Consider the following 26,903-nt stretch of genomic DNA (forward strand, 5'->3'; position numbering starts at 1 on the left):
CATGACTTCCTCTTAAGATAATTTCTGAGTTACAACAAATCAGCATTTGAAGAAATGCAGCAGATAAGTTGAAAATTCAAGTGCTGAGGGATGTAAAGGCCCAAAACAATCCCGTAGAAAGCACAGAGGCAGATGACAGTCTTTCGTTAAAGATTTCACTGCTGTAGATTTCTGAGAATGCTGAGTAGCTATCCTCTTTATCCTGGTGTTTGCCACTTCGAACAGTCACTTTCCCACTTGGAACTTACTTGTGGCTCTGCTGACAAAACAGGAAGTGATTTGAATACAGTTTGTTTTTATGACCTTTCAACCTCAGGAATTTGAAAAGTTTTGGCAGTGGATTTACAGCCTTGCTTAATGCTTCTATTTCTTACAAAACAACCGTGTAGGGGTTAAAGTATCAGTACAAAGTCCTGTTCAAATACTGACTCAGTAATGAGCTCTGCACGCCAGCCTTTGTGGCACGTTAAATTCAAAACAAGCTTTTGGATAGAAACTGGTGGGGGTGGGGAAAGAAAGAGGGAACTGGGAAGAGAAGGAGGGGAACTTAAACCTTGCTTCCTGCTCTCTTTCTCAGAAAACCAAATATGGCATCTTCCATGAGGAGCTTGTTTTCTGACCACGGGAAATATGTTGAATCTTTCCGGAGGTTTCTCAACCATTCCACGGAACACCAGTGCATGCAGGAATTCATGGACAAGAAGCTGCCAGGCATAATAGCAAGGTAACAAAAGGGACGTTGTTGTCAAAGGGACAAGCCTCAGACTGGCTGTGCGTCAGTGATAGATGGGTCTCGCTCAGCCTCGCAGGCTGGGCACAGGGATAAGGGCGAATTACTGATAGCAGCTCCCCCTCGTCCCCTCCTCTCTGCCCTGCCCTGCCTTTCTCCTGCAGTGCTTTGGTTCCACGTTTGCTTTAAACACTCAAAGGCTCCCATTTGTGCTGTATTTCCAGCTGCATAGAGATAAGCGTTAACCATTTGAAGGCACAAATCCATGTTCATTTGGGAAAAGATAAGATGCTAATCTTCGAACTCAGATTTTTCAGCCCTCCTCCAAATTTTACATCCCAAAAAAAGTCCCAAAGGGAGTCTGGTATGCTTTTCATTAGAATCAAATATAAATAATCGCCAAAGTACGATTTGCCCTGAGGATTGAGTGCCTCGGTTCTCATAATATCCATTTAAATTAATTTTCCTTATCCGTTGTTATAGTTATCACTCTCTTCCCCAAAATTGTCTTTTTCTTTCAACTTAATATTAGCAATGTGTTCCTTAAAAAAAGAACCATTTTCCCATTATCAGTGAAACTCACTGGTTCCTATCCTTCTTGCAGAGTTCTTTTTTTTGGGTGATTAATGTGTTCAATTTGTGCCAGAGCTGATAAGCATTATGAGAGTAACAGATTCCACATGCTAAAGATAATCAAATCACCTATCTGGGGGTGATTTGCTGTAACTCACTCTACTTCAGGAAATAATAATGGAAAACTGGGAAGAAATGACTATGGATCCAATTTGCAAACAGCAAAGGAAAGTGGTATTTTATCTTTTGCTGAATTTCTCTATTGTAGGGCTGAAATTCTTTCACCAGGGCAGTACCTATGTCTGACCAGAGCAGGCATTATTAGATGTATATAAAATTTTATTTCCTTTTCTATGAACATGATTCAGATTTTAAATGTTAGCTTTCAAAAAATAGGATATTATATATTAAAAATTAATATGTAATAGGATACGGATGCAAACATCAAAGCAAACAGCGAATATAGGTAACTTCTTACCTAGGAACTAATTATAGTTAACCTCTTTGGGTTTCTTTGCTCATTTCTAAAGTTAAAGGCAATGAGTTAATTTCTCAATTCTTTTTCAGTACTAAAAGTATTTGCTCATGTCTGTAGCTTACCAGATCCTTGGTTTTCTTCAGCCATACACAGTTTGGTTTGAAGAGGTACCGTGGATGGAGATAACATAATTGATGATGAATGATCCCTTCCTTATCTTCAAAGTTTAAATCTAACTGGAAATATTATAAAATCTGTGAAAGACTGAAGAATTTTTAAGGGCATTTTAACCTTATGTTATAATTTTTAAGGGCATTTTAACCTTATGTTATAAGGGTTTGTCTTATAACAGTAGTATATAGTTAGGAATGATCAGACTCAGTGTCATTTATTTAAAAAGTAATTTTTTTCCTGAAGGTAGTGTTTGAAATAAGATTTAGCTGAAGGACCTTTAAAATTGTTACTTAGAGTTGTCTATAAGTTATGAAGTACCAAAATGTGATTAGGATACTCTTTGTGTATGTTAGGGCAGGGTTTGTTGAGTTGGTGGCTCACTGTGCTAATTCAGTGTGGAGCGAGCCTATTCAATTTTTATTAAATCAAGACATGTTCATATTTTAAAACATCAAATGGTTCTACAAACCATCAAATGGTTCTAAAGTGGGTGGGGACTGTAACAAACCCCACCCACTCCATTCTTGATTCCCACTCTCTGGAAGCAACCACTTTCAGCACTTTGAAATCTTTTAGTTATTTATGGAATTTTCTTTTGTAATTCAAAATAACATGTTATTGTTCTATTTCTTCATTTTGCTGTATTAAAATAGCTAAGTAAGCATGCATATTTCCCACCCTATCATGTCACTATATGTAGTCAAAATTTTGGTTAAATAATTTGAGTGTTTATGTTATTTTGCCTATGTACATATTCTTAATAATTGAGCAATATATTAGACTATGCTTACATTTCCTTTTATGTACAACTTTTTTGTTTTCCCTAGAGTTGACTACTGCCTTGATTTTGGTTTCTTTTCTTAGTTCTCTATGTAGATATTACTATTTTGATCCCCAAGCAGATATATTAATCTCCTCTCAATACATACAAACATGTCAAGGAATCTGTTTATTTTACCCCAAGGGAACAACTTTTCTGAAGCCCTCTGTTCTTTTTTTCAGTTCAGGAAGATCTGTTTTGGCCTGCTATATGACTATTAAGGAGGGAGTTTATTTCACTTTCTGAGAATCATTTTTTTTCTCCAGTATTTGATTCCCTGATTCTGTATCTCATGCCTTTCTTTTCTTTGTTTCCTCGGTCCTTTGTTTCCTGAAGAATTCTTTAAGAGCTTTAAGAGTGAACGAGAGGTAAACTTTTTGAGACTTTGTATGTTTAAAAATCCCTCGGTTCTATGTTCATCGTTTGACTGGATATAGAACTCTATACTGAAAATGGTTTTGTATCATAGATCTAAAGGTACTTTTCCACTGTCTTTTAGATACCAGAATTGCTGTTAACAAATAAAATACTGGCCAGACGTGTTGGTTCACGCCTGTAATCCCAGCACTTTGGGAGGCTGAGGCGGGAGGATTACTTGAGCCTAGGAGTTTGAGACCAGCCTGGGCAACATAGCAAGATCCCATCTCTACACAAAAGTGAAAAAATTAGCTGAACAAGGTGGCATGCATATGCTACTCCAGACGCTGAAGTGGGAAGATTACTTAAGTCTGCGAGATCAAGGCTTCAGTGAGATATGATTGAGACACTGCACTCAGCCTGGATGACAGAGTGAGATCCAGTCTCAATAAGAGAAAAAAAATACATCAAATACTACTCAAAATTCTCATCCTTGGCATGTGGAATAATTTTTACATTGTTATGTGTTTTGTTTTCCCTATTTTGAACTTTTTAGAATCTTCTTATGTCTAGTATTCTGAAATGTTAAAATACTGAGTTGTGAAATGGTTCCTTTTTACCCATTTTGTGGGTACTCCCTGGCTATTTCAATTGAGATTCAGATCCTTCAGTTATGAGGAACTTTGGTAATCATTCTTCCCCACTGTTTTCTTTTTCTGGAACTTTTATTCATCAAATACTTCCTGGGTTGATTACCTAATTTCCTTATACTTCCAGTTTGCTACAACTTTCCTCTTTCAGCCCATCTATTAATTTTTTACTATTATATTTTTAATTTCCAAGCATGTTTTCTATAGCATTCTTTTCATCATTCCCAGATGTAATACCTTCTTATTCATTACAAAATGTTCCTCTGCTCTCTCTGCCTCTTTCCATCTCTGTTTCTTATGTTAGAGGGCTCCCCAACCACCTAATGAGCCTTGGTTTTCTATTCAATCGAATAATGAGGCACTAAAAGGTAGTCAGATTCTCTTTGTGTAAGTCTGGGCAGGATTTGTTGAGTGAGTAGCTCACTGATGAATTGAGTGTGGACTCAGCTCTTTCCTGGGAGATCCTCAGATATAAAATCATGTTAACTTTATCACTGAGATGATTTGTTTCCTTATAGAGGAATTCTTCAATCCCCTATTTGGGGGTAGATGGTGGGGCAGGGCTTGGGGGCAGGAAAAATTACAGTATATAACTATAAATAGTAAAGTTGGTTATTGTTGTTGCATATAAAACATTTAAATCCTTGGCTAGAAAATAGTAAGTTTTCAATAATTATTTGACATCATTATAATAGGTGAAATGGGATGAATAATAGTATCTAACTCATAGAGGAATTTTAAGGATTCAAAGAGTTAATTCACATAAATCACTTACATGTGCCTAGAATCATAATAATTGCTAATATATGTGGAGTGCTTGTCATGTGCAGATACATTTCTAAGAGATTTACATGAATTAAATCATTGAATCCTCACAACTTCTCCATGAATTAGAAACAGTTATTAAAAATCCTACAAGAGAGATGATATTATTATCTTATTTCACAGAGATGTCAAATAACTTGCTCAAGGTAACATATCAGTAACCTGGGATTTCAACTTGGGTGCTCTGCTTCGTAGCCTCCCTATGCTGTCATAGATGTAAGCATTTTAAAGAATGAACAAAAGCTGTAGATAGAAATGGATGTGTTAGGACTCAGGATTATGAGTTGGGGGATAATTAGAACTGAAGAAGGCAAATCATTTATAGGTGTTCTTGACCCTAGACTTTGCAAGATTCCTTTAGAACCTTACTTCAACCTTTGTTTCCATCCTATGACTGTGCAGGCTTTTGCACTGTAGACAAAATACAGTTTTGTTTACCATCCCAAAGTCCAAAGAAACAAACACCATCCTTTTCCCTTCATGGTTCCCCTATAGCAGTCATCTCTTTTCCTTCTCTTTCTTTCATCCTGTTTCAATAGACTCTAGATCTGCTTCCTCATTTTTGAGCTCACTTTTAATCCCATTGCCATCTGACTTCAGTCCTCAATCTTCTTTTAAAACTGCTATTATTAAAGACACTCGTATTGCCAAAATCGATGGAGATTTTTCCTTTTTTAAGTAGTACACTCTGCTGTTTTTGCCATGACGATGGGCTTTCTCTGCCTCCAATTACTCTAGTACCTCTCTGTGCTTTATTTCTTTTCTTCTCTGTCTTCTTTGTATATTCTTCACAATCCAGTGATCTTTAGAAGTCCGTATTGCATCACCATCCACTACTACTCCAACTCTGCAATATCTGTCGGTGAGGGAATTTACTCTTCTAGCATTGACCATTACTTTATGTTGATGATTCTCTAGAATACATCATTGACCCTGATTTCTCTCCTCCCCACTTAAATCTTGCAAATCCAAATGTCTGCTGAATTCATATTTATTTTTTTTAAAAGCCCTGACAAAACATAAGCTTGCTGCCAAACTATATTTCTCAGCTTCCTTTTTGGCATCACCCTTTGCCCAGTCATCCAAGCCTGAAACAGGGAAGTCATTGCGCATTCATATTTTTTTCTGACCTCTTCACATCAATCTAACAGCAAGTCCTACTGGCTTATTTCCCAATCTGTCCACTCCACTCTATTTCTAGTACCTGAGTGATAATTCGGGCTTTGTTATCTCACATTTCATTTTGAGAGCAAAGTGATATCTGTTTTTTTAATGCCTAGGATAGAATACACATAATGCATGTTTAATAAACACTTGTTCATTAAAAGGAAGGTTAAAAAAAGGAGGAGGAAAGAAGGCAGACATTATAGATGGTGCGAACCACCTAAGCCTTTCCTTTATCTACGATGAGTGGCTTATTATATGACTAGACTCAAAACTCCACTTTTTCTACTCTTGTTCTCCAAACCATATCCAAACAAATGGCATTTTCTACCTCTGAGATATACATACTGCCATTTCCAAGTCTCCCAATTCAAGATTGTTAATGAATAAAACCTATATTTTGAAATATACTCTAAAGATGGCAATATAACTGATATAATTGGGACATTTCATGTTGGCCTAGTTTTCATTCATTGTATTTTTGGTCTGTTCTCTTCAACTAGACTAGATAATCAGATTTCACAAAGCACCTAACACATTTTTCTAAAACTACATAATTTTTTTCTTTCAGGATTGGAGACACAAAATCAGAAATTAAGATTCTAAGCATAGGCGGAGGTGCAGGTATGAATAATATATTTTTAAAGTTCATATTTCACTTCAAACATTATGCTGTGTGATGACAATATTGTTCATTTTTTTAGGAAGGCTTTTTTTTTTTTTTTTTGCTTTTGGAAGAGATCGGCTTATTAAAACTAGCAATATTACTTCAACTAACATTAATGCCCCCACAGATTTACAGGGTTTAGGACATTAGCCTTCATTACTATCTCTATTGTGAATAAGGGATGTGACTTGTTCTTTTGATAGATGAAAAATCAAATAGGATAACTTTAAGGATAACTCTTATCCAAAATGATTAAAATACTCACAGAAAAGGAAAATCTCATAATAAGCTTCTTAAGTTTGTGCCACTTAAAGCCTTGTTCATGGACTGGTTACTGTTTTTCAAACTGTTATTGGTCTATGTGAAGATTTGATATGTGCACTGGAGGCTGGGCACGGTGGCTCATGCCTGTAATCCCAGCACTTTGGGAGGCCGAGGTGGGTGGATCACGAGGTCAGGAGATCAAGACCATCCTGGCTAATGCGGTGAAACCCTGTCTCTATTACAAATACAAAAAATTAGCCGGGTGTGGTGGTGGGCGCCTGTAGTTCCAGCTACTTGAGAGGCTGAGGCAGGAGAATGGTGTGAATCCTGGAGGCGGAGCTTGAAGTGAGCTGAGATCGCGCCACTGCACTCCAGCCTGGGTGACAGAGCGAGACTCCATCTCAAAAAAAAAAAAAAGAAAAAAAAAAAAGACAGAAAGAAAAAAGAAATGTGTACTGGAATATAAACTGATGCACAGCTTTTTTCATTGAGAAAGTCTCACCATGGGGAAAAATGTGCTCAATGACAGAGTTAATTTACATTCTTGTGGAGTCATTCTTTGAGTGGCATGGGCCTAATCTCTTCCCTTCCTCTTACTCAGTTCCAAAACTGAATGCTTAGAATTACCTGTAGCATTCAGATAACTCCTAAGCACCTTTTTTTTTTTTTTTTTGACGGATTCTCACTCTGTCGCCCAGGCTGAAGTGTGCAGTGGTGCAATCTTGGCTCACTGCAACCTCCCCCTCCCGGGTTCAAGCAATTCTCCTGCCTCAGCATCCTGAGTAGCTGGGATTACAGGCACCAACCACGGCACCTGGCTAATTTTTGTATTTTTAATAGAGACGGGGTTTCACCATCTTGGCCAGGCTGGTCTCGAACTCCTGACCTCGTGATCCACTCACCTTGCCCTCCGAAATTGCTGGGATTACAGGCATGAGCCACACACCCAGCCCTAAGCATCCTTTTATAGGCATTTTAAAGTCTCATTACTTTTAGATCCAGCGCTTTCATTCTAGGGGAAAATTGAAAGTCTGGAAAGGTAGATGGACACAGGTAACTCGGCCTCCAGTGAACTGTATGATCTTGGCTGAAACATCAGTAAAATGGGAACAATGAATTTTATCTCATAAGGTTGTAGTGAGAGTGATATAGGTAACATTTACAAAGTGCTCAGGACATTCTTATTGCTCCTGGAGGGTGAAGGCTATTCCCTTCCGCAAAAGTAAAATAAGTTTCATCTCAAGACTTTTCCACATATCAACTCCTGAACAGGGTTTGCTTTATTTTTAAGTCATCTGGAAGTTTGGGTTAATACATTAATATATAAAATATGTAGATATATTATTTATATATTTATCTTTAGTTATTTTCTTTTGTCTGAGTGATAGTTCAGTAATGGTTACAACTTGATATCAAGTGGACACTATTGTCACTTGTAACTTAATGCCAAGTGGTAATCCCTTGAACCTCTTAAGTATAAGTGTTCTAGTGCCCCATGCATGAGTTGAATTGTGGCTCATATTAACACAAAGATAACTAAGAGCTCTCTAATGAAATGAGATCACTGATTTTTTGTTTTTGTTTTTTTGTTTGTTTTTTGAGACGGAGTCTCGCTCTGTTGCCCAGGCTAGAGTGCAGTGGCACGATCTTGGCTCACTGCAACCTCCACCTCCTGGGTTCAAGCAATTCTCCCTGCCTTAGCCTCCCGAGTAGCTGGGATTACAGGAACCTGCCACCACACCAGGCTAATTTCTGTATTTTTTAGTAGAGAAGGGGTTTCGCCATGTTGGCCAGTCTAGTCTCGAACTCGTGACCTCAGGTGATTCACCTGCCTCGGCCTCCCAAAGTGCTGAGATTACAGGCATGAGCCACCACGCCCGACAGAGATCACTGATTTTTAATGTCATTATTTGTTAATTTTTCATGAAATACACTGTGATATAGTGTAATAAGAACTAATCGTTAAAATCATTTTACTTTATTATCATTTTTCACCAAGAAAATAGAAACCAACAAAGACAGACAATGAAGGGGATTGTCATGAACAATACCATAGAGCGTATTTAAGCTAAAATACTTCATTATTGGTTATACTTTAAGTCCCCAAAATTATAATAGTTATGAATTGTCTAAGGAATGTCTTATTAATTCATTTAACCAAGACAGTTATTTCCTGTGTGTTTTGGATATGAGTTTCAGGCAACCAACAGGCAATGAGACTATCATTTGATAGAGTCACTTGTGCTTGGACAAGAAGAGAAGCCCTACAAGAAAAAGTAATTAAAAACAATCTCTATCATGGCCAAGTTAATTGACCTTTTAATATAAAGTTAATTGAATTTCTAATGCAAATTTATCCAGATGCTTATAAGCTATCTAGACAAAGGAACATTTGGCCTGCACAGTGAGTCCTTACATAAAGGTGCACATGGAAGCTAATATAGAGAACTTAACAAAATAAAAGGAACAACTCTTGGAGTTCTTCTGGCTGAGCCCTAATAATATATTAATAACAAACTCCACCTTGGGGAGAGTGTGGGTGCCCTTTAGGGTCACTTTTCCTAAGAAATCAATCAGAAATGTAAGAAAAACTCCAAGAAAAATTCAAGTTATATATACTTAGCTTTCACTACCCAACTAAGTTATATGAAATCAAAAGCAATGCATTTAAAATCGCTAGGTCTAGGTGTCTGTTGCTTGAAAGAGCAGTGTTTTGAGGGGAGAGGACACTCTACTTCAGTTAGTTTGAGTGCTCATGTAGCAACTGGGAGATGGTTATCTAATCACCTATTATGGCCTGACTGCAAGCATCAGGCAGAACAATGCATTACTATACAGCAAGGAACTTTCTATCCTTGCCTTAGAGAAATGGTCTCCCCACATATTCTATGATCTACAGGGTGCCTGAGAGTTTTGTATTGTCCCATGGCTTGAGTATCCTTCCAAATCATTCATTAAACTCCAGTCCCTAGCAAATGAGGCCATTGATCCTGTTCAGTCCTTTGTGCTCAGCTCCTGTAATGCATCTCATAGGGTCCCATTTCTGTCTTAGTTTACAGGTTCTACTACCTCAATTTTCTTTCCTTGTTTGCACAAATAGATAGGCACATGGCTTTGGTGCAAATATTCTCTAAGCATTCATAATGGTGCTACCACTTCTCCCACCGTGCTTCAAAAACACACAAAAGCAAACCAGCTGAAAGCCTTCCTAGATGAAACTGCTACTTTTATACCACTTAATTCTCATGTTTTTTTTTTTTGGGGGGGGTGGTCTATTTGATTTTTTTCAGAAACATGAGCAGGGAGGGGATGCACATATGCCCTATCGATTAGCCTCTCCTCTTGAGTCTGGTGTTTGTGTGGAAAGAGTTTTCATAGTTTAAGAGAGAATGTGAGGTTTTTGCAAAGGTGCTTGGCACTTCAGTTTAGAAGCCAAGCAATTATTAGGGCTCTGAGAAATTCAAAAGAAAAGAAATAGATGGCAAACTCTTTGAGTCATCTACCATATCAATAAATTATACTGGTAAATAACACTGTTATCCATAGATTACACATTCTAATGTTAGGAAAATGTATGAAATAAATATTATGTGAACCCAATAGGAAGAAAGAGAGGAAAACAAACCATGAACAGAAAAACAGACCATGTAGCTTTTACAGAGAACAAACTCGGAAGTGTAAAGTTATGCATGTATGTTTATGTATATGAGTTTGTGTGCTTTAATGAGACACAATGAGTGGCCAGAATTGCTTTATTCAGGGTCTTGAAGTATTCATGTTGTTAATTTCTGCAATTGTTTTTAGGTTTTGAGAGTAATGCATATATTTTAAATCTCATAGAACATGCTTTTGGGTCCATCAACATTGGTGCTTCCTTAAATTAAACCTCTTGATGGGAGTTTTCATTATTACTCAACTTCTAATGAGTGTTGTCTTCATGCTAGATGGTATGTGGGAAAAAGAAACTCATATACTTTTCGGTAAGAGAGAATGCTATTAATTTACAGTGCATATATTTATACCTGAAAACATGTTCCAGAAAGCAGTCACAGCCAATGTGTTCTCCTTGCTCTGGGCTCTGCTTAAAGGATAATCATTTTATCTGTCCCACTCTTTGGTTCTTATGTTCAAATGCCAGAAAGTTTTTTAAGAGTTAGACAGAACTATAACTCAAATAATCACATTTAATCCAGCTTCCTACTTCTATTTTCATTAACCTATTGTATACTAACTCAACCACTATACCATTGCTATACCAATAATTTTATATGCGTTTATAGATAATTTTTTTAACCCACTCAAGCAACTCATATATGAAATACAGGTGTTATCAACCCTCATAATATTTTTTGTAATATTTTTTCTGACATATGTTGAGAGCAGTTTGATGGTTCTCCTGTTCTGCAGCATATAGACACCAGCATTTCTACAGAGGTTAAAACCTAGAAGAAAATTTAGAGACCATCAACACTCTCACTTCACAAATAAGAAACCTAGGGGCCATCAAGGCAGAACAAAACCCAGATCTCTTGACTTTAGTCCAGTCCAACAAATTGTACTAAACAGATTTAATAGTTAATTCTTAACCTGGTAAAGGAGAAAGTGTCTGAGACAGCTCTCAATCAATTTAGAGGTTTATTTTACCAAGGTTGAGGATGCAACTGAGAAAAAGAGACATAGGTTGCAGTAGCATCTGTGATCTGTGCTTTTTCCAAAGAGATGTTTGAGGGCTCAAATATTTAAAGGGGGAAGAGCAGCAGGAGAGAAGGAGGAAAGAAAAAAATAGGGAGGATAGGGAGTGAGGTAAGTGGTCACTTTCTTGTGAGGGTTTGATTAGTACTCACTGAATCCACATGTTATATGTAAAAGGAGTGGGGCCACCTGGAGAAATAGTGGCCCTCTGTCATTGCACCTATCTGTTTAGGTACAAAAGGGAAAGCAGTTTTTGTGTGACCCAGTTCTCAAGTGTAACTCTTCCTTTTAGCATAGTGAGTTTGGAGTCCCAAGATTTTATTTTCCTTTCACGGGAGAGATTAGGTACTTAGCAATGACTAGCTATTTGAAAATCTAACCTTATCAGATTATTAACCTTGTCTCCTTTCATAAATAACATGTTAAGGTAACACAGAAGCTTAATACTTTAAGCTGATTGGATGGCAGTAGAATGAATGTAATTCAAGTAGGAACTGGGAGATCCAGTGTGTCAGGTTTAGAAACTAGGAGGTGGCAGGAAGCAAAGGTTAATGTTTACCAATGATCCATAGTAAGCCAACAGTACAGATCAACAAACTTAAAATGTGCGAGAAAATACAGGGAATTGAGGTATTTTTTGCTTGGAAAAAAGAATTTGATTGTGCTTGTTGCCATTTTCGTATATTTTCTGACGGGCAAACAATAGAATATTTGCCCTCAAAGGCCAATGGTTGAAAGCTTCAGAGAGTGATTTCTTGGCTCAGTGTAAGAGCATGTTGGCTGGGCCTGGTGGCTCACGCCTGTAATCCCAGCACTTTGGGAGGCCGAGTGGGGCGGATCACCTGAAGTCAGGAGTTCGAGACCAGCCTGGCCAACATAGTGAAATCCAGCTCTTCTAAAAATACAAAAATTAGCCGGGCATGGTGGCACATGCCTGCAATCCCAGCTACTCGGGAGGCTGATGCAGGAGAATCTCTTGAACTTGGGAGAAGGAGGTTGCAGTGAGCCAAGACCGGGCCATTGCACTCCAGCCTGGGCGACAGAGCAAGTCTCTGTCTCAAAAAAAAAAACAAACAAAAAAAAACCTGTCCATAAATAGAAAATAACTTCCACTCCTTGGGAGATAAAATGTTATCTGGCATTCTAGTGGTGTCAGCATAGGTTGGAGAAATACTTTACAGATATGTTATGGAAGGGACTTAGGCACTGATTTCTTGTGTGTTTGGGCTGTCAAACGTGCTTTCAGTCTTGAAATCTTGTTTTATGAGTCACCTTCTAGAAAAGAGGTAGGAATTTTTTTCGGAGTAGTGTGGCTATTACCATGTTTGTTGTATTGAGGAAGTGGTATTCTAATGGGGTTTCTAGACTGCAGACAACTTTGGGAATGGATTTTAATTGCTTATAACTAAAAATGAGTAAAAACTAGTACTTACATGCAGCATCATAGCAGTTAACTCCTTTACCAGAAGGATATAGATTATAATCATAAACTAATCTACAAGATTTAGAACTGCTTTAGATAAACACAGTTATAGTTTGGGGCATCATTTTATTAAAGGCATTTGTTAAATATATGATTAAAAATAAAGTATTCTTCTTAAATAATTTTACCAAAATAGCTTACCCCATTGTATTCTATTTAAAACTTTCAGTGAGCATTGAGGTATTGTTAAAGACAGGTAAGTTACAGATTCGAGAGAATGGAACATAGTGTTAGAACACTGGAGTGATTGTCATTAAAAGCAGAGTGAACAAGATTGCTTTGTCTAATTCAATAAGGTTAGAAACAGCAAAACAAGGGATAATGAACCAAGTGAGGACAAAACTATCATTGCAGATTAAATGACTGTATACTTACAAAAGCAAATAAACTTAGTTCTAAAGCCTTAGAATTAATAAGAATGCAGCAATGGGCTTAAACAGGTAAAATAGAAAAAAAGCAGTATGGTAGGTTCTCATTTTGTTTTGTTGTTGTTAACGTTAGAGTGTTTTCCATTCCCAATTCTGATTATTTACAATCTACCTAAAAGTCCATGGCATGTGTTTATCTGTAATTTTGCTGAAGGACAAATTTGTATCTTGCCAGTTTTTGTGCCACTTTGGTCTGCAGTCTCTTAATCAGTGAACAAGTTTCCTCGACAGTCACGCTGAATAAAACTTTGCAATTTAATATACACAGTCATGCAACTCTGGTGTAGGTGACTTGTTATCTTCATTTTATAGATAGTGAACCTAATAATATATGCCTGAAGGGGACTGGGGGGCGTTGCAGGGATTGAGATCAATTCCCTGGGTCTCCTTCAGCTTGATCTCTATTAACAATAACAATCTGAGAGAAATGACGAAAAAATATTTGGTTCACTAGCTAATGATATATTTTATTCAAAATATAAAAAATTTATTTAAAGAAACTTCAAATGTTTGCTAAGAATAATTCAAAAAGACTTAAAAAGCCAATAACATATAATACTGATGAGGTTATAGCGATATGGAAGTTTTCATGTGCAAAAGGTAAGGGTATGAAATTAAAATTTCCCTGAAAGTAATTTGGCATTATATAGCAAGAGCAGTTCCGATTTTCATCTAATATGCCCTGGCCTGGCCCTGCTGGTTGTTAAAAATATTGAAATTCTTGATCAACAGCTACTCTTCTTCCACATTACCACAGCCCCAGATACTGCTTCTGTGCTTTCTCCTGGACATCCCACCTTGCCTCCCCACCCCGCATCTCCAGGGCTCCAGCAATTGGCCTGGCCTTGTCAGTCCAGGAGGGCTGTTAGGACTGTGCTACAGTTCCTCAGCCTGCATCCTTTCTGAGCACCTGCCACCCTTGGACTTGAGCTTTTTGTGGTTGTTGTTGTTGTTTATCACTGTTTTTAAAAATATCATCACAGATTAAGAGTCTTATTCCAATCATTAATTCCCATTATGGAAATTAACTTTAAAAATTAAGATTTTTGTGCAAAAATTTATGGCTCATTTTCAGTCTCCTTATAATAGGAAAATATCTAAAACTATATATGAGACTGATGATAGTCAATTTTAAGTATATTTATATGTGTATATATTAACTATACTATACTATATATAATTATATAATGTATAATATATAATATGGCATATAATTATATAATATTACATAATTATATAATATATACGATTATATAATATTACATAATTATATAATATATATGATTATATAATATTACATAATTATATAATATATACGATTATATAATATGGTATTATATAATACTTTATAATTATGTAATATAGTATAATTATATAATTTAGTATTATATAATATAGTCTTATATAATGTATAGTATAAAGTATACTCCATATTACATAATTATAATAAGTAGTATACATAAAATAGGTAATCTATTATATTACATATAATAAGTAATATATAATATATAATTGGTAATACATTATATATTTATATCATATACTATACAAGCATACTATATTATATAATATAGTAAATTGTATAATATATAGTAAGTTTATATATGTTATATAGTATAGTTAGTATATCTATTATGTGTTATATATAGTATATAATATATAAAGTATAATTTATGTATATATAAGACAAACTATATGTAAAATTATATATTCACATATAAAATATATCATACAAATATAAATATATTTTACATAAATGTATACTTTTATTTATTTATTCATTTATTTATTTATTTGTTTGTTTTTTTGAGACGGAGTCTCACTCTGTCGCCCAGGCTGGAGTGCAGTGGCGCCATCTCGGCTCACTGCAAGCTCCGCCTCCCGGGTTCACACCATTCTCCTGCCTCAGCCTCCTGAATAGCTGGGACTACAGGCACCTGCCACCACTCCCAGCTAATTTCTTTTTGTATTTTTAGTAGAGCCGGGGTTTCACGGTGTTAGCCAAGATGGTCTCAATTTCCTGACCTCGTGATCAGGCCTGCCTCGGCCTCCCAAAGTGCTGGGATTATAGGCATGAGCCACTGCGCCCAGCCATATTTTTATTTTATTTATATTATATATGAAATATTAATAGTTAAATAAATTATTTCACATGTCCATTTAGGAGAATATAGTATAGCCACTACAAATAACACATTAAAATAAATTTTGATATATTCATAGTTTAACACTCAAGAGAAAGCCAAAATAATTTATATACATAATAATCTCACCTAGATAGACTAAGAAAAAAATTGATTTGATCAATGGAGAAAAATAAAAGTTTAGGAAGCAGTGAGATGTTTCTTTTCTACTTTTTACCTTTCTCTATGTCCTGAGTTTTCTGCATTATTAATTTTTAGCCAGAGAGAGAAAAAGACAAAACTATAATTTTATATACGAGAGATGATGGTAAGGACTAGACCCCCGGCCTCTCCTTTACCTCCTTCAGCTGAACAGCTGAAGCCCAAAGCACTGCTTCAACAAGTGTGTTTTTCTGACAGTTTTTCTTCTGAAGATTTTGATTCACCTGTAACAGGTTTTTTTTTTTTTTTTTTTTTTTTGAGACAGAGTCTCCCTCTGTCACCCAGGCTGGAGTGCAGTGGTGCGATCTTGGCTCACTGCAAGCTCCACCACCCAGGTTCATGTCATTCTCCTGCCTCACCCTCCCCAGTAGCTGGGACTACAGGCGTCTGCCACCGTGCCAGGCTAATTTTTATTTTTATTTTTTTTTTTATTTTTTATTTTTTTGAGATGGAGTCTTGCTCTGTGGCCCAGGCTGGAGTGCAGTGGCGCAATCTCGGCTCACTGCAAGCTCCGCCTCCCGGGTTCAAGCAATTCTCCTGCCTCAGCCTCTCCGAGTAGCTGGGACTACAGGCACCCGCCACCATGCCCAGCTAATTTTTTTGTATTTTTAGTGGAGACGGGGTTTCACCGTGGTCTCGATCTCCTGACCTCGTGATCCGCCCGCCTCGGCCTCCCAAAGTGCTGGGATTACAAGCGTGAGCCACCGCGCCCGGCCTGCGCCTGGCTAATTTTTAAATATTTTTTAGTAGAGATGGGGTTTCACCATGCAGGATGGTCTCGATCTCCTGACCTCGTGATCCTCCCGCCTTGGCCTCCCAAAGTGCTGAGATTACAGGCGTGAGCCACCATGCCCAGTCCTGTAATGGTTTTATACCTGTGCAAATACTTAAAGAGCAATCCCAGCTATGTTGTAGATAAGCAGAGCTTTTCTTCAGAGTCTATAGATTCTTAGTGCCTAGCACCGAGTATACTTCAGCTCTGAGGACAGTGAGGATGATGCTGATCAAGAGAATGGTGGCTATCCTCTGTCTCTTGAGGTATTTGATGTATCTTTTCTGAGTTTTCCATCAAATATCTGTACATTTCAGTCTTCAGCACCCTTTGAAGCATTTTCTCTAAGTTTGTGTTTTGTAGAACATTTTGGTTGCATGACTTTTCTTAGACTTCCTGAAGTTGCAAAACCCTCAGGCAGTAGATTTCCTGGACCAAGGGCCAGAAGACATGTGAAAACAAATGGCAACACCCTTTTGACTAAGAATTTGTATTTATAATCCCCTTCTTGAAACTCTACAGCTATTTTAATATTTTATACTCATATTTTCATATAGACAGAATTGCTTCAATACTGAGGTACCCAGGGGGTTGGAGGGAGATAGAGAGAGAAAGACAGAAATAAAGAAAAGAAAGGATCTTGTCAGGAATCTTCTATCTTTCATATTGCAGTTCACAATTAGATTGTTCTTGCTGTGGCTGCAAACTCACAGCTGAAATTATTTTTCATCTCCAAGCACGGAGTTATATGAGCAATCACTCTTCCTAGAAACCATTTTTTTCTGCCTGATATTCTAGTAGAGGGAACAAAAATGATAATAATCTTAATGCAACATGTAATAGAATTAAATTTTTCCTGCTGATAATATATATTTCCATATGAGAAATGAAGCAGGGATAGGCCGAAATCGAATGGCAGGAGATAGGGCCACACTCTTTAATCCCCTATTTTCTTGACCTGCAGATTTTCTCATTCCGGGAAGCTCCAGGGTTCTCAAGTGGAATTCGTGTTTCATTTTGTGTAGGACCCGTCAGAAAGACAAGCCAGGCATGAGGATACATGATGAGCGCTCTTCTGACTTGCCATTTGGAGCTGCCCGTTTAGAAAGCAAATCTTCATTTCCCTCATTCCTAGTTTCCTTCATCCTCTTTTAAGTGTCACCTTTTCCGTGAAGCCTACTTGATCACACAGTTGAAAATTGCAAAGCCTTCACACCGCAGCTTCCCCTTTCTTCGTTGCTTTGGTTGTCTCCGTGGGACTTCTCACCATCCGTAAAAATTAGGTGTTTTTGCCTGTTTTATTCACTGCTACATCTCCAGTGGTTAGAACCTGACATTTAGTGGGTGCTCAAAAATATTTGTTGAAGTAATGTATAATAACTTCACTTTCTTGAGTAATTACTATATATCATGAACTGTGGTAAATTATCTCCATATAATGCCTGTAATCTTTACAACACCTCTAACCCTACAGCATAAACCATGTTATACCCATTTCACACATATGCAATTTAAAAGACAGAGAGACCTACACATTTGCATAGGATAATTCTAGTGAATAAGAAATTTGGGTTGTTTTGTCTGTCTATATAGGCTTCTTCTTATTATTATTATCACTATTTTGAAACAGTCTTTCTCTGTCACCCAGGTTGGAGTGCAGTGTCGCGATCTAGGCTCACTGCAACCTCCGTCTCTCAGGCTCACGTGATTCTCGTGCCTCAGCCACCCGAGTAGCTGAGATTACAGGCTCATGCCACCACGCCCAGATAATTTTTGTATTTTTAGTAGAGATTTCACCATGTTGGCCAGGCTGGTCACGAACTCCTGGCCTCAAGTGATCCACCAGCCTAGGCCTCCCGAAGTGCTGGGATTACAGGCAGGAGCCACTGAGCCCAGCCTTAATTTTTTCTTTTCACGATTTTTTTCCATTTTGAATTAAATGTCTTTGGATTTTAAAAAATGCAACATTCCTCTGCTATCTTATTAAATGTATCCTTGAACTTCAGGGAGTGGAGAATAGTTGTCTGGAAAATGAGACACTTGCTTTCTTTGTTTTTGAACTTAACAAGTTCCACATTCAGAAATCTCAATTATATGCCCTTCATTGAATGTAAGTGTGATGCATTTAAAATACAGCTTGTGTGAAAGCAGGATATTATAACCACAAAAATATCTGACTTTAAAATTAAATACTCGACATAGCCCAGAATGGAGACATGGGAATTAATTCTATGGCTGTGGCAGATGTGAGGGACAGGGTGGTACCAAAAATTGAGATTTACAAAGAAGGAGATTTTTAATAATTCAGTTTTCATTAACTTCCCAAATCAAAAAGCCAGCATATTCTGTTTGGTAGGAAATTACACAGGAGTGAAAAAAAAAATCCACAATTCAGCTGATTAGAAAACAAGTTTTCATTAAACTAAAATTTATTAAATTTTTAAGAAATTTATAGCCAGCTAGCTTCCAAAAATTTGCTCATCCATATTGCTTAATAAAAAGGGTTTTCTTTCCCTTTATATGCTGTAATAACATAAACTACCTAAGTGCTATCTATTTTGGAAGCTGAATCATAGAGGGGCTAAGTGTTATGAAGGCTTATTATTTTCCACACACTTTGCTAGCCACTTGACATACATAATCACATTTTATTCTAATGGAAACTCTGTGGGGGCTTCCTTTAAAAATGAAAGAGCTGAGGTTCAGATATTTTGAGGCTCAGATGGTTTAAGATGCATTTCATCAAGTAGTAGATGGTAGAGCCGATCTCCAAGCCCAGGTCGGATTTTTCCTGAAGCGCATGATTTTTTCCTGTTACCACAAAACCTCATCCATAAATATCATGCAGAACCTATGTAGTTGCTCATCATAGAGAAAGTTCTAGAGCCTAAAGTAGTGTAAAGTAAGTGACCCAAAACCAGGAAGAGAGCTAACAGTAGAATACACAGACTCGCCCAAGGGGTGTATCCTCCACACCCTCCACAAAGTATCTCCTGCCCTTCTCCTTGGACTCAGCCTCTCCTGCCCTCACTACAGTCACTAACTCTGCCTTTGTATTTTCACTGTTTGCCCTGAAGAATTCCATTAGACTATTGTTACAATTTATTGCACTTAATGTGTTTTATGTTTCCCATTACCAATCTGTACATTCTTATTCTCCTATTGTATATTTTTCTACAATACACATATAGTGTATACAATATATATTGTAGAGAACAAAAAAAATTCTTCCTCAACCCTCATGAATTCTTAGTTGGGATGGGTCCCTATAACAAAAGATAGATTAATAAGAGAGAAACAAACATGTTTATTAACGTGCAGTGCTCATGACACGGGATAAAACTCCAAGGAAAAGTAACTGGAGGTAGTGGTTTGGAACTCTGGCTCATAGAGCACCTTCAACAAAAAACAATAAATTTGTGGGGAAATGACAGGACAAAGGAAAATTATTTGAGGCTTCCAAGGGAGGGAAATTGTGGGAAGGTAAATATATGGGTGGAAAATACGAGTAAGCTTGTTTGCAGATTCCTCTGGTGCTGTCTCTGGGCCAGTAAGACTTTAGAGTTGTCTCCAGTAAAGGAGAATTTATATCCTGCCCTTAGGCAGAAGAGCAGGAGGATAGGGAAAATTTTCCTTCCATTTGCTGCTTCTTAATTGCCTTTAGCTCAAAAATAATTTTCTTGTCAAAGAGGTAGATGTCGAGGTGACCTATTCTGGTTTCCCTCAATATATTACTCTTTCTTGCATTGTCACTGCGTACTAAACCCTGAAGATTACCTGTATTGCTAAATATTGATCTGATCTATGGATTCTGACTGTTACAGAATACTGAGTGTAGTGCATCCACCACAATTTTTCTGCCTTATAACTTTCCATCTAACCCCCTTCTATCCCAAGCAATGCTGTAGTGAACGTGGTTCAATATCTCCTTATCCACCCATGTGAGAATTTCTTTGGATTATGCATTTTATTACATTCTCAATTCAGAACTCCTGGGTCATAGGTTATGCATATATTTAATTTGAATAAGTATTACCAAATTAGTCCTCATAGTGGCTGCCCCAGTCTGTATTCTCAGTGGCCTGGATGAAATTTCTCTATCTGAATATCCCTGGCATCACTTAACATTCTTTAGCTTTCTGATGTTTTGCAAGTCCAACAAGCATCAGGTGATATTGTATTGCCATTTTAATTTTCATCTCTTTAATTATTAATGAGTTTGAGCAATGTCAATGTGCCTATTAACTTTTTAAGAAATTATCTCTATAAGCCCAACAGTGGGTATTTCCTGGCATATAATGGATCCTTAGTGGATGTATGATTGAAAGAACGACATTATAGCATGCAAAATTCCCAAATTAGTCTCAGGCTTTGATTTTTGGTACTTGTTGGTTATCTCGAAATCTGAACAATAAGTAAATATTGGAATTAAGTTTTTGAGTTAATTAACTACATTAATCAGTTGTCCTGATTTTACAGTCGAAGATTGTTGATAAGTTTAACATAGGGAAATTAAACTTAAAAAAACATAAAAATAACATTTTTTAAAAGTTACCCTATGATGTAAGGAGTGACTGTGAGTTATATTTTCCCATTTTGTAGATGAGCAAATGAGTTCAGGAGAGATTTAAATACCCTATGAAAAGTATGCAGAATTCGGGTAGCACTATAAGGATAAATAAAAAAGATTGGGCCATTTGGCTAGGGCCGGCATCAGTTAATTATAATCATTATGTGATTAATAAAACATTTGATATACCAGCAATCATGTCATGAAGTTCTATTCTCTGCTTTTGAATAGTAGCAAACTAGGATTATAATTTTATAATGACAGACCAGTTTAAGATAGAAGAGACATGACACATAAGACTCTCAACTTCTCACTATCTGCCTAAAATGTGCATGGACAAAATTAGTGTGTGCTAAAGGCAGCATCACAGGAACCGAAACTAAAAACAAAAAAAAGGATTAACAATGTATAAAACCGCTCTAACTCCATCCCTTGACTGCCTTGGAATCTCAAATAGCAGAAATGTATGTCCATCAACAATGCAAGTGGAAGTGTATGTCCAATTTAAAGCCGTGTCTTAAGAATAGGATTTCACATAATGTGCTAGCTGAAGAGTAGAGGGTTGGTAGAGCTTTTGTTAGGGATTTTCTTCCAGCCTATCTTCACATCCTACCCTTGAAACATGCTTTTTAAAATGTAACGGCAGAGCACCTAGAAAACCTATTTTTCCAAGTTGTGACTTCTCTCTTTCCTACATACTTTTATTCTTCTAGTCATCCAAGTAACTATCTTACTAGTAGCAGTATGTGAGTCTGTCTATGCATTCATGCCTCCATCTAGCCAGCTGTCTACCTACTTATCCATATTTTTTAAGCAATAAAAATTTCATTTTATAGCCTCTTTTACTAGTGCACTTGCCCAGAACAGAAAGTCTCCCACTCAGAAGACCAGTTCTTTGAGTCACCAGATAAAGTTCATATATGATATAAGGCAGTCACATCTTCAGTATACTAACATTTCCTATAATACAGCAATGCCTTTTAAAATCAAATACACGTGATTTTACAAAACCAAATGTAAGCCTCCAGGATGTAAGAGAACAACTTGCATTATAAAGTATCCTTGAACCCAGGAGGCAGAGCTTGCAGGGAGCCAAAATCACGCCACTGCACTCCAGCCTGGGCGACAGAGTGAGACTCCATCTCAAAAAAAAAAAAAAAAAAAAAAAATTACAATTAAATAAAGATGTTTAATTAGATACTTAGTGGTAAATGTGGTACTAGTGTTAGTGGTAAATATGGTAATTAGCATAGAGAGGTTAAATGATTACAGTAAGTTAAAGGCCAAATTATTGCTAATGTGAGTTGTTTCATATATGTTGATAAATGCCTTGAGATAGTCACTTGCATATAAAATAATAACAGAATAAATTTAGACCTATGGTAATTAGTCAGGGTTCTCTAGAGAAGCAGAACCAACAAGATTATATATATATATATAATATATATACAATTTATATATATACCTTAATATGTAAAATCCTTATTAGCTCATGTGATTATGAAGGCTGACAAGTCCCAAGACCTGCAGTTGGTGGGCTGGAGACCCAGGAAAGCCCATGGTGTAAGTTCTAGTCTCAAAGCCAGCAGGCCTGAAGGCTTGAGACTCAACAAGGGCTGATATTTCAGTCTGAGTCTGAAGGCCAGAAATGACCAGTTCCAGCTCAAGCTATTCTCTTCTGGTCTTGGATTGATTGGATGAGGGAGGGCAGTCTGCTTTACTCAGTCTACCAATTCAAACATTAATCTCATCCAAAAACGCCCTCACAGACCCACCCAGAATCATGTTTATCCAAATATCTGAGCACCCCATGGCCCAGTAGAGATGACACATAAAACTAACCATCACAGAAAGGCTTTCTAATTGGGAGATGAACACTTCGAAAATAGTTAATTTGAATAAATTTTTATAGAAACATTTCAGATTATAGATAAACAAAAAAAGAGAATTAAAAATAACCTATAATTCTATCACTGTTAGATAACTCTTGATTTTAATTTGGTGCATATCTTTCTAAACATTGTATATTGAAATGAAGTGCTCTGTGTCCCATTGATTTATGCTGATACATACTTGGATTTGCCCAACTTTGCTAAAATTACACACATGGGATCAACTGAGAAAATCAGTTACATCATCATCACAAGCACAGACTGAAAAGTCATTAATTTGCCTTGCTATTCACAAAAGGGGAGAAAAGAAAAAAAGAAAGAAAATACTATGATATGTTTAAATAGAGTTTGTTTAATCATCAAAATTATTTTTCTGTTTGTCACAGAAAATGCTGTAGACTTTGTTTCTTTAGGGAGAAACATTTAATGTCATTTCTTAATAGGGCTTTTGTTAACCCAAACAGCTGTTGGTGTGTGTGTATCTAAAGGCCTCACGAGGTCAAAAATAAGTAGTCTTCAATCATCAGAGTTATGACCAAGCAATGGTCATGAGAGGTCACATGTGGGAAGAGACTGACTATAAACTGAGCATGTATTGCCCTACTCCCCTTAAATGCCATTTTCTGGATCTCAAGTTTAAGATTCCTAGAAAGTTTTGCAATGTACAATAAAAGTAGATTGTTGCCTTCCACATTTTTTTCACTTACCCCTGAATTTGTTGAGAATTTCTGAATTATTTGACTCAAGTCTAGTTTACTTTCTGCCATTATTTTGACACATTAGTTTGGCTTGTGTTCTCTCTGAAAGCATTTGTAAGGCACTTCATACTTGATACTGGAACATAGTCATAACATCGTGGGTCCTTCTCTGAAGGATTCAGTTAGAAAGGACAATGGCCACTTTTTTTGTTTTTTTTTTTTTTTACTTTGAATTCTTATACTGATGGCTCATGGTTCTAAAGAGTATAATAACCCTTCATATGCCTGCAATGATTAATGATCAAAGCAGCTCAGTTATTCAATCCAGCATTTAAGTATCCTTAGTTCTTTTTAACAAACTTGTTGGAAGCAAGCCTTTGCTAGTATATCATATAAATGAAGAAAAGCAATAATTTAGATCAGGAAAGACAAGTGTGTTTTATCTGTGTTGCCAACTCCAGTCAGTTGATGCGTAGTGTCTCGAGGATTCTCGTGCTGCTTCTGGGCTCTGTGGGAAAGACCACTAAGATTATCAGCTGTGAGTGGTAGAGTTTTACATGTGTGGGAGTTAGCCAGTTGAAGTGAAGAAGTGAGGGAGAGCTTTTTAGGCAGAGGAGAAAGCATGGGTGAGGATGGTACATAAAGAGGGTAGAATGCAAGCAATTCAGGGCTCCTGGAGCCACAAAATTCAGAATATAAAACTGTGAGTGATGAGAATAAAGACCAGGCCAGATAGTCTATGTTTAGTGGAGCAGCTTGACCTTCATCCATTTTATAGTCACTAGAAGATTTTAAGCAGGGAAATGATGGGTTTGCTTAGCAGGGTTTAAAATGGTTATCATGGTAAGTGCTTTGAGGAATACAAGACCAGAGGTAGGCTGACCTTTGAGGATATTATTGCAGTATTCCAAAGATGAATAATCTTGGCCTGAATAAGGGCATTGCTAGTAGGGACAGAATAGAGAAAGCAAACTTCTTGATGGCCAGGAAAGGAAGATAAAGGAAGAAGAAACTTTGAGTGATGATGGATAGCAAACAGCATGGGTGAATGTTTCAAGAAAAGATAATACTTTAAAACTAAATGTTAAATGGTGAAACAAGACTATAATACGACAGATCTGAACTATTAACCCCCCTTTTTTTAAACAGGCAAGAAGATTATATACATCTTTTTGTTGGCCGGGCGTGGTTACTCACGCCTGTAATCCCAGCACTTTGGGAGTCCAAGGTAGGCAGATCACCTGAGGTCAAGAGTTCGAGACCAGCCTGACCAATATGGTGAAACCCCGTCTCTACTAAAAATATGAAAATTAGCCTGGCATGGTGGTCCGTGTCTGTAATCCCAGCTACTTGGGAGGCTGAGGCAGGAGAATCGCTTGAACCCAGGAGGTAGAGGTTGTAGTGAGCCAAGATTGCACCACTACACTCCAGCCTGGGCAACAGAGCAAGACTGTCTCAAAAAAATAAAAATAAATATTTTTGTCATTGTTGTTTTATTTTAAAGACAGGTTTTTTAAAAATGAAGTTTAGAGTTTGCAGATAAATTGACAGCAAGGTACAGAGATTTTCCATATAACCCCTGCTCTCAAGCATGCATCATCTCCCCGTTATATATATATTCCCTCCCAGAATTACAATCTGCTACAATTTATAAACATCCATTGACATATAATTACTAGAAGCTCATAGTTTACTTTAGGGTTTACTTTTGGTGTTGTATTCCATGGGTTTAAACAAATGTATAGTGACATGCATCCACCATTATAGTATTATACAGAGTAGTTTTACTGCCCCCAAAATTATCTATGCTCCAACCCTTCACCTCCACCCCTCAGCCCCTGGCAACCACTGATCTTTTCACTGTTTCCATAATTTTGTCTTTTCCAGAATGTCATCTAGTTGAAATCATACAGCATGTAACCTTTTCAGATTGGCTCCATTCAGATAGTAATATGCATTTAAATTTCTTCCATGTCTTTTCATGGCTTAGTAACTCATTTCTTTCTTGTGCTGAATGATATTCTATTGTCTGCATGTACCACAGATTTTTTGTTTGTTTGTTCTTTTACTTATCAGTTTATATGCTGAAGGACACAACTTGGTTACTTCCAAGCTTTGGCAATTATGAATAAGCTAATAAACATCTATGTGCAGATTTTTGTGTCACTATAAGTTTTCAACTCCTTTGGGTAGAAACCAAGGAGCTTGATTACTGAATCATATGGTAAGATTATGCTTAATCTTTTAAGAAACTGCCAAACTGTATTCCAAAGTGGACCCAAAGTTACCTTTCCCACCAGCAGCAAATGAGAGTTCCTGTTGCTTCACATCTTTCCCAGCATTTACTGTCATTAGTGCTCTGGATTTTGGCCCTTCCAGGTGTGTAATGGTATTTTATTAATGTTTTAATTTGCATTTCATTGACGGCATATGATATATTTATATATTTATTTGTCATCTGTATATCTTCTTTGGTGAGGTGTTTAGGTCTTTGGCCCAATTGTTAATTGGGCTGGTTGTTTTGTTATTGTTGAGATTTAAGAGTTCTTTGTATATTTTGGATAATAATCCTTTATCAGATATGCTCTTTTCAATTATTTTCTTTCATGCTTGTCATCTCATTCTCCTGACATTTTCTTTTGTAGAGCAGAAGTTTTTAATTTTAATAAAGTTCAGCTTATTAATTACTTATTTCATAGGTTATGCCTTTGGTTTCTATTTAAAAAGTCATCGCCATACCCAAGGTCATCTAGGTTTTCCTCTGTTATATTTTAGGAATTTTACAGTTTTATGTTTTACACATAGTTCTATGATTCATTTTGAGTTAATTTTTGTGAAGGATGTAAGGTCTGTGTCTAGATTCATTTTTTCGCAGGTGGGTATCCAGTTGTTGCAGCACCATTTGTTGAAAAGACTATCTTTGCTCCATTGTATTGCCTTTGCTCCCTTGTCAAAGATCAATTGACTATATTTATATGGGTCTATTTCTGGTCTCTCTATTCTGTTCCACTGATCTATCTGTCTATTCTTTTGCCATTACCAGGCTGTTTTGATTCACATAGCTTTATAGTAAGTCTTGAAGTCAGATAGTGTCGGCTGTCCAACTTTATTCTTCTCTTTCAATATTATATTGGAGATTATGGGTATAAATTATTTTTTAAAAATACATGTCTTCTATTTCTGAGGGATACTGAAAAGCAAATCATGTAGAATACAATGTCAAGGAATATTTTATTTTATGATTTTATATCTTATGGATATGTACATATACACACATATATTTATACGTACATACATATATATATATATTCTGAGGGAAAA

The 26,903-nt window shown here is 36.7% G+C and overlaps 1 protein-coding gene across 5 annotated transcripts in view; it reads left to right on the plus strand.

The window, feature by feature from the left end:
- Positions 1–499: 499 nt before the first annotated feature.
- Positions 500–26,903, plus strand: part of HNMT (histamine N-methyltransferase) — a 50,127-nt gene continuing 23,723 nt past the window's right edge. The window contains exons 1-3 of one of the 5 annotated variants that reach the window (XR_008653912.2): positions 500–724; positions 3,275–3,564; positions 6,343–6,395. Coding sequence is in view for 4 of the 5 variants with exons in the window: in XM_055261940.2 (XP_055117915.1) it covers positions 588–724; positions 6,343–6,395; positions 17,387–17,577 (381 nt within the window). In the remaining variant the exon portion in view is untranslated. Of the gene's footprint in view, positions 725–3,274; positions 3,565–6,342; positions 6,396–17,386; positions 17,836–26,903 lie in introns of those variants that run through there. The other 4 variants (XM_055261940.2, XM_055261939.2, XM_055261937.2 and 1 more) reach the window with 4 other exon arrangements.

The sequence above is a fragment of the Symphalangus syndactylus genome, chromosome 22 (genome assembly GCF_028878055.3).
Source record: "Symphalangus syndactylus isolate Jambi chromosome 22, NHGRI_mSymSyn1-v2.1_pri, whole genome shotgun sequence".
NCBI classification, from domain to species: domain Eukaryota; kingdom Metazoa; phylum Chordata; class Mammalia; order Primates; family Hylobatidae; genus Symphalangus; species Symphalangus syndactylus.